The sequence below is a fragment of the Carassius carassius genome, chromosome 5, assembly GCF_963082965.1.
Source record: "Carassius carassius chromosome 5, fCarCar2.1, whole genome shotgun sequence".
Classification (NCBI taxonomy): domain Eukaryota; kingdom Metazoa; phylum Chordata; class Actinopteri; order Cypriniformes; family Cyprinidae; genus Carassius; species Carassius carassius.
In genome coordinates this window covers 27,991,427-28,004,142 of record NC_081759.1, presented here as the reverse complement: position 1 = coordinate 28,004,142, position 12,716 = coordinate 27,991,427, and the positions used below count along the sequence as shown (strand labels likewise).

The 12,716-nt window shown below is 36.9% G+C and overlaps 1 protein-coding gene across 3 annotated transcripts in view; it reads left to right on the top strand.

Annotated features, from left to right (window-relative positions):
- Positions 1–12,716, top strand: part of gnb2 (guanine nucleotide binding protein (G protein), beta polypeptide 2) — a 27,498-nt gene extending 14,782 nt beyond the window's left edge. Inside the window, exons 2-11 of one of the 3 annotated variants that reach the window (XM_059550404.1) lie at positions 2,688–2,757; positions 7,194–7,298; positions 7,831–7,869; positions 7,956–8,062; positions 9,112–9,175; positions 9,511–9,673; positions 9,875–9,941; positions 10,580–10,781; positions 11,044–11,260; positions 11,838–12,716. In XM_059550404.1, coding sequence (XP_059406387.1) covers positions 7,242–7,298; positions 7,831–7,869; positions 7,956–8,062; positions 9,112–9,175; positions 9,511–9,673; positions 9,875–9,941; positions 10,580–10,781; positions 11,044–11,260; positions 11,838–11,944 — 1,023 coding nt within the window. In that variant the 5' untranslated portion in view covers positions 2,688–2,757; positions 7,194–7,241 and the 3' untranslated portion in view covers positions 11,945–12,716. Of the gene's footprint in view, positions 1–2,663; positions 2,758–7,193; positions 7,299–7,830; positions 7,870–7,955; positions 8,063–9,111; positions 9,176–9,510; positions 9,674–9,874; positions 9,942–10,579; positions 10,782–11,043; positions 11,261–11,837 lie in introns of those variants that run through there. The other 2 variants (XM_059550405.1, XM_059550406.1) reach the window with 2 other exon arrangements.

Here is a 12,716-nt window from a genome sequence, read left to right as displayed (position 1 = left end):
TCAAGATGCCATAAAGAATTAGGTCCTGCGACACGGTAGGACCTTCTACGTAGTCTCTGAGACATTGCTCTGAGAGCTGCAGCCCTTGGGTTGACACGATGCATACTGCTCCGCACTCTGCACCTCTGAACCCGAATTCCCTCTGTCCTCAGTTGTGCTCGAACTGCCTCTGGTCCAAGTTGGTCATTTCCAGCCACTATATCCCTAATTTTTTCATCTAAATCTGCATCAGATATATCTGAGTATGAGGAAGACTGCAACAGATTGAAGCACCTGGAAATATATATCCAAGCATTTTAACATTTAATAGGAGCGCTAAAATAAATCAAAAGTTGCACTCAGCATTTTTCCCAACTCATTATGATCTAATGAGATGAGTACTCCAGTCAGCCTAAACATATGACATTTTAATCTAGGTGGAGCAAATTCCCAAATATGTTTCTATTGTTATAAAATGCTTTGGATAAAAGTGTCCACTAACTGACTAAATGTAAATATAAATAAAATTCACTTTATTAATCGGGTTACACAGTGTAATTACACATTTAAGTACTAAATAATAATAATAATAATCTAGATGCACTTACTATAGGGTTGTGGTTAGGAATAGGATTAGGGTTTAGTTTATGGTCAGTATCATGTAATTATGCACACTACATGTAACATATGTAACTGGGATAAAATAAAATGTTTCCATCATTTTATTAGTTTTGCATGACAAATACACCTGTGAACAGGGTATAATGTGTGTAGTCAATGGATATTAGTTATTATATTATATAACTTACCTTAAACGTCGCTTGACTGTGGATATGGAGGTGTGTAGAATTTGTGCAATCTGTTTTACAGTGAAGCCACAAGACAACAAAAATGACAGCTGATCCTGTGTAATGACATAAGATGGTGCACCTCTGGATCCACTACGAATCAGTGGAGGTCGATATACAGTGCTGTCTGTAGAATAATTATAATATATTGCTTTTATAAACAATTATAAACAGACTTCTTAATTTTTCCAATAGTTTGTATGTCTGTGTGATATGTTATGCTTAGCAAAATTATTCAAAATATATTACTGTAGATGTCAAGTTACTGGCCATCAAAATCAGACAATCTAACTGAAGTTTACTGTGAGTAATTAAGATTGTTTGATTGCATTTACCATCCTGTGCTCTTGGTTCAGAAGTTTGAATCTCCTGAATAAAATCTGATACTTCATGGATGATCTCATCTGCTGCCTGAGTATGTAGAAGAGTCCCCTTTGCCCATTCCAGGCTCCTCAGCATGGTTTGAAGTCTAAAAAGTAAATGTTTTTTTTTTATTATTATTATTTTTATATTAAATAAATTAATAACAATACATAATTTTTTGCTTTGTTTTAAATAGTATATCATGCTATGTTTTTTTAAAAAGAAAGAAAAATAACCTCAAAACTTATTTTAAAGTCTAAAAAATGTTGTTCTAACATGTTGCTTTAGAAAGAAATATTCAATTTACATTTAGGCTACACTGTCAATTTTTTATTTATTTATTTATTTATTTATTGAAGCTGCATCTGAATCATTATTTACATACATTTAATGACTAAAACAGCTTGGTTACCAGCATTCTTCAAAATATATGTTCCCCAAAAGAAATATAGACATTTAGGTTTGAAACAACATTGGGGTGGGTAGATGTTAATAAAAAGAATTTCAATTTTTGAGAAACTATATAGCCAATATATTTTAAACATAAACTAAAAAAGATACTCACTGCTAGTAGGTGTCAGTAAATGTTTAAAAATCATTCAGTCCATTCGTTCAAACGACTGATCATTTTCAAAGTTGGAATTATTTGTGATTCCTGTAATAACTATATGAGACAGTTCATTCTGGCATTTCCAGCAATGCACATTTTGTGTGTCTACCTAATCAAACACACCTGATTTAACTCATTAGCTCATTAAAAGAAACTCAGGGGACTGAAAAGGCAGTGTCAGATAAGGAAGACATACAAAATGTGCAGTGTTGGGGGATGCCCAGGTCCAGGGTGGAGAAACACTGTAATGCATCTTGTTTGCTTCCAAACAACTGCATAAAATGTATTAAGATGACTTAACATAGTTCTGGGGCATAAAAGTTAGTAAATTGTGTTAAAAAAAATATTGTGCCATTATTGTGCCATTAAAATTAGCAAGTTAAATCAACAGCTCATGTAATCGTGTCTATCAAAACGTGACCGTTACAACTCTAACTAAATTATTTTGGAGAACATAAACACAATCTTTACCTGTTTAATGATGACTGAAAAACAGCAGGCCCGGGATTATCAGACAGTAAAAGGCGAGTGCAGTCATTAACAGTGTGTTTACACTGCAAAACAAACGCTCTTCTTGCCATCTTCGCGCTCTTGCAAACTGGATGCTCTGACTTGCCGTAGAGTCCTCGTAGCCATGAGAGGTGTGTCCATGTAGATGAGCGAATAAATTTGCATCTTAAGTGGCGTGTCGCGTTAACTTAACGTCGGTCGGCGTGTGGCGTTATTTTAACGCCTGGTGGCGTCTGGCGTTAACTTATCACGTAACGGCGCTTATTTAACGCCTGGCGGCGTTATGAAAACGGCGTTTTAAAATGAATACGGCGTTGAAAAGCACGCGTATTCTGACCCATTTGGCTTTCCATACAAAACGAAGAGACCAGAAAGAGAAGACGGAGGAAGAAGACACTCGGGAGGGAAGAGGCGAGGATCAAGCAACGCAATTTAAAGACAACGACGGCACGTAGCCTACTTCATTTGAAAGCTTTACTGTATTTGGACTTATTACATCTGTCGGTAGTTATACAATTTAAGGCGAAAAATACGTTTGTTCCCCACATTAGCAACGTGTTTCAGGAATACCGTGGAAAAGGCTTCTTCCCATTCTCAGTAAACGATCAGAGGTCGACATGGTAGCTCCATGCTTCATGACAACATCGTTTTGATTCGTTTCGCCCATGAAACACGGAGCCACTGAGGCCTAAACTAGCACTAGGAAAAAACCGACAGTATGCAGTTGTAATCATTTTTCCAGCAGAATATATATATCTATCTGCGAATTACTTCCGCCACCCACTTCAGCATTCCACTCACTTTAAGTGGAGACTAAAGCCAAACAGAAAGATTTAACAGGTAGGCCTATATTAATTTCTAAGATTTATCAGAATGTTGTGACCCACACGAGACATATGGATGAAAGTAGTAAAGACGTCAGAGAGCTAGACGATTAAAATGGTTCGTCTTCAGTTGTAATGTGTTATTTTCGATCATTTGTGATCTCACTGGTTTTGTCACAAAATCACATTAGTGGATTGTTATTCACAATCAATAGGAACATCATGGATATTATAAATCACATTACATCTGTTTTTAAAGGTGCTGCATTTCTCATTTTAGCCGTGAGTCGTGAATTGATGGAGCAGAAGCCTCCTGTTCTTCAGCTGCCCGCAGCCTCCAGCGTTTTACTCACTCCACAGCTCTGATTATGGCAAGCTGTTTCAACATTTACTGCTTTATACTAAATATTAGGGCTGTCCCTGACTAAATATTTTTCTGGTCGACTAGTAGTCGTTTATTTGAAGCATAAGTCGACTAATCGCATGATTATTAATAAACAATTTAAATCATAATACAGAGCCAGGGGAAAACAGTAAGGAGGCTGCATTAACATTTTAATAATTAATTGATAAACTAGTGCTTTCTTTGTTTTTGGTTATGAGACGAATTCCGCGACACTGACTCGTCATCTCCGCAGTAGTGATCCACCTGTATGCATGTTTCATACATAACATAATTGGTTGGTTTGAAAGTAGACATTTCGCTATATAGCTATATATATTTTGAATGTCTGTGAGGCAAAGATATACACAGAGTTTTGCGCTTTAGTTCAGAGAGACAGAGAGCAGAAAGGGCTTCCTTTGCTTTCATTATTTTACAAAAGCATGTTTTGTTGTTATTGTGAGTGCACACAAATAAACGTAACGTCTTTACAGATTCGAAAGATATATTACTCATCTTTATTACCAAAAATTACAGAGTATTTTAAGAGCAAGTGACCGCAACAGTGCTTCCATCTGTCCTGCAGTTAGCGAGCTACTGTTCCACTTCCACACAGACACTTGAACAGCACACATTTCTCTGGGTTAACATTAGATTGATCAGCCATGTAAAGTTGCTAATACTTTTAAGATGATAAGCCATATTTGAGGTCAATGAATGTTAGGCGAGCGTTTGGATGTCCTGCCCAAAGTGAACTAGCCTCTATTACCACATACACCAGCTGCTTATTAGTCATTTTAACTGGACTGATGGTGGTGTTTTTTTGGTCATTCAGTGTTTCTGTGGAAAAGAAAACTATCAAAAATACGAGAAGATAATAATGATACGAATTCTACTAAAAAGAATTAATGAGCCGCTGGATTCATGAATATTAATTCAGGTTTTGTGCGTTCGCTCAAACTAATTTGCTGAATTCAAAACAGGGATGATAATAGGGGAGCACCAGTCAATGAGTTTTCCATTTGTGTATTAGCTCCACCCACTACCGGAAAACCTGGCAGTTTGTAAAAGCAGAAGAATTCCAAAGGAACGGCGTTATTTAGACAGGAAAATACAACAAAGAATATCGTTTACATGTAGTGCATCAATTCTCTCTCTCTCTTGCTCTCTCTCTGCATGTGTGAGAGACAAAGCGACAGCGTGTCGTGTGCCTTCACAGTAGAGTTTACGGTACGTCAAATATAGGTGCATTGCACATCCATTCAGATGAACTGAAAAACAGCTCAGATCATTTGATGAAGAGTGAAACTCTGAAGCGCTCATTCGGAAAGTGTCCGCGAGCACTGTCTGTTTACGAAAAAAACACTGGTTTTTAGGCCTTAGTTATCTCACTATTGACACTTGCTTTATTGCTTGTCATATGTAATAACTTGCCAGAATGGTTACATTATAGTAAATGTTAATTCTTATTGGTAGATAAAAATGTTATACTAGAACCAATTTTAATACACTGTCATGTCTAATAAACAGGTACTAGAGTTTGATAAGTTAATATCAGAAAAACTGGAGAATGGCAAAAGCAACTAAAGAATAAGTAGTGAGTAATGAAGTTACTAGTAAAATTAGAACAGGTATTAGTATATATTAGAATACATACTAGTTCTGAACCCCAAATCCAAATAGAAGATACTAGTCATTACTTAATTATGTGCTAAAGACAAAAAAAATAGCATTGCATATTGATAGTAGTCAGTTTCTATTAAGGATAGCTTGATAAAATGGCTTGCCATATGCAAATGTCAGTAGCATGATAAAAGAGGACGTTCGTAAGTCTGTTGTTCTGGGCTAGGATGATCTGACTGATATAAACGTAACCCATGTGACCAAGCAAATGCACGTTTTGCAGCTGTCTCCCGGGTTTAAAAGGATGCGTTGTTTATAGGCTGTGGTTTCAGTGAAAACAGCGTTTGGAGCTAGTAGGCCTATATGAAAGAAATGCCACTTACTTTTATCCCTTTCCTTGCTGTATGCAGAGTGCATATGACACTCTGTGTTCAGCTCTAGGGGTGGGGCAAAATCGGACATTTTTTGTAGTTCATGCTAAAAGAAGTCCAAGGACACAAATCCAATGAGCATATTATTAGTTTTGTATCGGTAATGGAACGCTGATTAAAAAACAAATGGTCCTCTACACCCGCCTTTCTTTGGCAACGTGATGATAGAAGCCGGTTGCAACATGCTTTTTCCACATTTCATCTGTCTGTTTACAAGCTTTTGTCTGTAAAATAGTAGTAGAAAACATTTTACCTTTATGGCGACAGAGAAAACATTTGCCTACTCCAAGGCAGTGGCCTTGTTAGCGCTCTCAATTTGGTGCTTATTATCATCTGACAGCCCCCTCATATTTAATGTATGAGGTTGTATTATTTTACATAGTGCTGACAATAATATATCCCCACTGCCAAGAGGATAAAAGCCGTAGGTTAATAAATAGATAATGTTTGATCCTAAGGCTATTTCTAAAATATATTTAGCTGATTTCAAACACTAAACATTTATCTATAAGGCACTGCGGTGCACTACTAACCAACCCCTCTTTCCTTAACCAGCTTCTCTTTTCCCAACATGCTTGAAGACCTTAAAAGGTGCAGAAGAGGTTTCAGTCATCTAGATTAGCCAAGATTCCTCGGATCTAAGCCATTTATATCTGAGTGAAAGGTTTTGTGGGTAAAATGGGATTATACATCATCGCTGTTTCTTTCTCTATGATGGGTTGTGATGTAAGTTTTCAAGTGGGTGTGTGTGGCTTTTATGCTCTTTGTGTTGAGTTTCCTAACAGATTGATTCTTATACGTGGCTTAATTTCTTTCTTCCTACCGTGGTGGTTTTTGTTTGTGTGTTGTATAGGGAGTTAAGGCTCTCTAATAAGTATGTGTGGTAACGGGATAATAACAATCATTTTTGCATCTGTGTCTCAGAGTTCCCATCAGCATTGATACAATAGCCATACTGAGATCTGTGGGTTATAACTGGAAACATGCAAAACAGAACTGGTAATAAGGTACAAAAGACTATGGGATTGGTTGATGATTTGTTATATATTTGACTGTGAAAAAAAAAAAAAAACATATGCAAAAGTCCTGTGTGTTAGGGTTTTTGCATGCCACTTTGAATGTGTAACCTCAGGTTTGGTTTCAGGTTAGGCAACCTATTCTTTCTCTTATTTCAATTCAATTCAAATAACAATATTGGCAAGCCAAAAGTGCATTTTGTATAAAACATTTCAATTTTAAATCATATAGACCCAATTTTTTGTACCATAAATTATAACCTTGATTTTGTTTCTGTGTTTGGAATGGCTCTCAGAACATTAATCCTATTATATTAAAGATTGTTAGCCAGATTACACCAGATTAAAGATTATTCTGTAATGTTAATCTAAACCCTGCAGCACCATCTGCACAATGAAAGTATCCATATTAAACAAATCTCTGATACATGTTTTTACATTAAAAAAGCATAACCAAAAAGTATAAATCTTATAATCAATATATAAATAATTTTTCACTTTCATACTGCAGTGGAACATTTGTATTATTTTGCTCATCATCTCGTCAAACTGCAAATTGAACCCTGTGGCTTTTAATGTTATTCATACATCATGTTTTAATCTACAGGTGTCTCAGGGTGCGTGAGAGAGGTCAGAGGTTAAAAGTCATTTCAAGATGAGTGAGCTCGAGCAGCTTCGACAGGAGGCTGAGCAACTGCGCAATCAGATCAGAGTGAGTCCTAATAATGTTACTGCTAAAAATAAACTGTGTTGGGGTTCTGATCGTCATTTCAGGGTTTATGTTGGATAATGACAGTTAGGTTTACATTATCCCTTACATATAGCAATGAACAAAATGAGTGTTTATGATGTCACTGCTAAACATACTTGGATGAAATTCAGTTTATGGCAAAATCCGCACTGATCCTCATTTTCTGAATGCAGATTCAGAGAAAACTGTTTGTTTTTTAAATGCCATTGAGTTATAAAGTTTAAAATAGAAGCTAAATAAGACATTTAAGAGCCATTTTAACTAAATTATAAAACCAATTTTGACTTAAAATTTAATTAAATTTAACCCATAATCTAATCCATTTCAAGTTTGCAAACATAGTTTACAACATAAAAAATAGTGGCTTCCCTTAGACTCCACTTAAAATGAAGTGTGCATTTGGATATCCTGATTACTTTAAAAACAAGTCATATTCCTACTTACAAATGGTGGCGATGCAATGATTCCCCTAACACTGTCCTCTGTCCCTCAGGATGCCAGAAAAGCATGTGGAGACTCCACACTCACTCAGGTGAGATGTAATTACACGCAGGACCCGGATGATGTGATCTCCAGAGGTCTGTGGGTTTTTACTTATGTGGAGTTTGTGTGTGGTAGATAACAGCAGGCCTGGACCCGGTGGGGAGGATACAGATGAGGACGAGGCGCACACTGCGTGGGCATTTGGCTAAAATCTATGCCATGCACTGGGGCTCAGACTCCAGGTATCTTTGTCCTCAACCTTCTAACAATTCACCACTCACACCTGGCATCAAAAAAAAAAAAAGCTGAAAGTAGCAGATGAGCGTGACTGACTGGTTTGTGTCTTGGCTTTGGTTTTGCACTTGTTGACGGCACAGAAGACAATGAACAACATGTCACACTGACCCACTTTAACCAATCTTTGTTGGCTAATTATCTACGACTGCGGTACTGTCACAATGGAAACAAATTTCTTTAAAGACATCATTTTTGTCAGTTGTACTATATTCCAAGGACATACTGCACTAGAGTCATCTTTACTGTCTCATATCCATATATACATAATAAATATACACAGTACACACACACAAATATTATGTATTTTAGATGCAATTAATTGTTGCCCAGCACTAATTATACTATAAAAAAAACAGTATATTTCATTATACACACATACATTATATATAAACAAAAACTTTTATTTTGGATGCGATTAATCATTGCCCAGCACTAAATATTATCTAAGGGCTGTATATCATTGTATGTTATCTTAGGCTATTGGATAAGCACGCTAACCATAGAGAATGCATTAATGAATTTTATCTCAGCAGGCTAATTGTTAATCAGAAAATCACAACAATTTGTTGCTTTGCTCATATCTTGTAATACCATTAAATTGCATTAAAATCCAAGAGGGATCGGATTCAGGCAAGTTAATTCGAAAGCGACTAGTTTAAATGAAAGTTGCTGCAGTATACCAGTCAAATGTGTGCCCTAAAAAAAAAATTAAATAAAAAAATAACTAGAAATCTAGTCAAAGTTGACATTTTTCATCATATACAGACTGCATACTCTCAATGTAGGGAGCAGTGGTACTGAAAAAACATAAACGTACAAGCGAATTGCTTGACAACTAGCTGAATTAAGTTGGAGTACAGAAATGAAGTTTAGTTTGTAAATTCAAAATACGTATGGCGTGAACTTTCAGGAAGACCTCCTGGCCATTTCCCTGTCCTCTATTCTCCTGCATTATCTATAATAATATATGTCCATTTTCTAATCTTATCCTCAGGTTTCTTGTTAGTGCCTCACAGGATGGAAAACTCATCATCTGGGACAGTTACACTACAAACAAGGTGTGCAGTTCCATCATATTGTTATACAAATCACATGATGGCGCAGCCAAACAGTTCTGAAGAAGTAACCAAAAGCTTTTAAGTTCAGCTTTTGATGGAATATCAAAATCAAGTAAAAAATGGGAATGCCAGGTTTATAGTCTCTGTAGTAAGTGCATTATTCATCACGTAAAATAATACATTATTTAGAAATACAGTTCATAGTTAACATTGGCAAAAGGTTAGTTATATATTATGTCATAAAAATTATCACCATGTGTGTTTTTCCTGTCATTATCTGATTTTCCAAAGCCTGTTTTAATCTTGTCATTCATGTTCTATATTATAAACTTCAGATGCATGCCATCCCCTTGCGGTCATCATGGGTGATGACCTGTGCGTACGCGCCATCTGGAAACTTTGTGGCCTGTGGTGGACTGGACAACATTTGCTCCATATACAGCTTAAAGACTAGAGAGGGCAATGTTAGAGTCAGCCGAGAGCTGCCAGGACACACAGGTTTGAGAACATGACTTCACTTCCTTAACATTTATTGCAGTTTGCATACTGTTGTTGGCCGTAATCAAATATACAGCTCATGACTGCATTTTTGGGGTACATCTGAAAGAATAGATAATCAGACAGCAGTTGAGACATTTTTTCTACCATCCTGCAGTTTCAGGGTGTTACATGTTAACTTCCTGTCTGCTCATTTCCTAGGTTACCTTTCCTGTTGCCGTTTCATAGATGACAATCAAATTATCACCAGTTCAGGAGACACAACCTGGTGTGTTCAACAACACTATTCTACACTGAAAAATAAATAAATAAATGAAAACTACATCATACTACAGTGGTTCTCAATTGGTTTTGCTTCAGGACCAAAATTTGTGGTGCTCCACCATACAAGATCAAACATGATTTTTTTTTCTTATAATAAATTACTGAAATGTATTAATACTTATGTTTAATATTATTTAATTCAAATTAAACCCAGAAATCACTATTCTCAAGCCAAAACAAAATCACTTTTATCCATGTTGCAAGAGATTTATTTATAACTTCGGTCATATTTTCTTGTACCTTGTGTAGTTTTATGGTTTTCAAGGATAAAGACATCACATAATCGGTCCATGTTACGGTATTATAGCTAGCTTTAACTAAGAGATAGATGAATTTACGGCAAAACTGTTTGAACATCAACAGAAAATGATATGGGAAGCATGAGCTGGTTTATTGCACATGATAAAATGGTTATTTGTGTTTTATTATTTGCATTTATCAGGGTTTTCTTCTGCTGTCTGTAATTAGACCAGCTGAGAATCACTGCAGTCAAACACACCGTTCAGTTATAATGTTTGTTTTCAATTTCAATAATATCTGTGCAGGTTGCACGTTTTAACCTTCCAGTTGTGTTTGTTCCAGCGCTCTGTGGGACGTGGAGACCGGTCAGCAGACCACGCTGTTCTCAGGTCACAGTGGAGATGTGATGAGTCTGTCATTAGCTCCAGACTCGCAGACCTTCATCTCTGGGGCCTGTGACGCCTCAATTAAGCTCTGGGACATCAGAGACAGCATGTGCAGACAGACGTTCACCGGGCACGAGTCAGACATCAACGCTGTCTGTGTGAGTAAATGCTAAACCAGGGGTAGGCAAGTTCGGTCCGAGAGAGCCGCAGTCCTGCACAGTTCAGCTCCAACCCTGAAAAAAAAAAAACCTCACCTGCCTGTATCTTAGTAATCCTGAATGGATTGATGAGCTTGTTCAGGTGTGTTTGATTAGGGTTGAAGCTGAACTCTGCGGCTCTCTAGGACCGAACTTGCTTACCCCTGGACTAAACAAATACACGTCACCTTTCCTTTTGACTTCTTTTCCTTCCATCTCTCAGTTCTTCCCCAGCGGCAGTGCGTTTGCAACTGGTTCTGATGACGCCACCTGCAGGCTGTTTGACCTGCGTGCGGATCAGGAGCTGTGTTTATACTCTCATGATAATATCATCTGTGGCATCACCTCTGTGGCCTTCTCCCGTTCTGGCCGTCTGCTGCTCGCCGGCTACGATGACTTTAACTGCAACATCTGGGACGCCATGAAGGGAGACCGAGCAGGTGAACATACCGGGGTCATTATTTTGCGGCAGTACAGTAACCACAGTGGTTTATTTGTGAATTGTGAGGTCCCTGAACAACAGTGAGATCTATAGGGTTTAGGGGCAGAAGATTTGACTGGTTAAATACAGTATTTAGCACTAAATCCTTGCATTAGATTAAAATCAAAAATTTTGCAGTACTAAAATCATCAAAGCTGCCTATAGTGCAAGATAGGTTTGTTGCATTGCTTCTAGTGGATACTGTGTACATATTTTAGATTTACAATAATACAAATACAATACTCAAATGGCACATTAATTTTAAATATGCTCTTTATATGGAAATGATTAATAATACTTTTGATCATTATCAAAACATTAAACGGTTCGATAAAGTTTCTTTTAAATTGCAACATTTCTCAATATTATGGTTTTTGAAGACTTTTTGATGAAATAAGTGGGCATAAGAGACTCATGTAAAGGTCAAAGCATATTTTTTCATGGTGCATGAGGTGGGAAATCTATTAAAAGTATGAGTTTTGTACTGACCCAATATAAACTAAATGTTAACCCTTCCCACTCATTATCTCTTCCAGGAGTGCTGGCTGGCCATGACAATCGTGTGAGTTGTCTTGGGGTCACAGATGATGGCATGGCTGTGTGTACAGGTTCCTGGGACAGCTTCCTGAAGATCTGGAACTGACCACACACAGCTCACATATTGTACACATTATTCACTCATCATTCACAATGTATGTACTTTACTGTACATCTGATGTACACTTGCCTACACCGACACACACGCCTGACAAAAACTGTACATAATATATAGAATTAGTGCCACATCATTCTATACACAGTCACACTATAGGCAGGTTTGGACCACAAGTTTAAAATAGGAATGTTTACACACACACACACACACACACACACACACACACTTTACACACACTCCCTTAACTTAAGGTTTGCTGGAACTACATGGTACCCTCACTAAGAGACACAAGTACATTTGGAGGACTGAGTGAGTTGTCTAATTTGAGCGTTCATGCCAAAACATTTATTTGACACGCTTCATTTTTAGACTGAGCTCTAAATGGTGGGTGTTGATCCATTGAAAAGAATCCTTTTTTATTTTGACTTCCATTCTGTCTTCTATACTCAAAGTCTAAAGTACTGAATGTTTCCATGAGCATGTAGAGTTGAAAAGATGAGGGGATGTACCCAACCCATCTGTAGTTGATACAGATCACACTTTATGTAGCCCATGTTTTTATAGATGCGTATGCCGGCATATTCCAATATAGAAGTAATTAAAATATGTTTTTGTCTTTCATTTTTGTTTAGAATTTACATTTTTAAAAGGCTTTTATTCATGTTTTCCTGTGTGCAGCACCCTAAGGAGAATAAAGAGAACTAAAAATAAATAAATACAAATCTGTGCCACTAAATATGTGATCACAGGTTGCTCACAA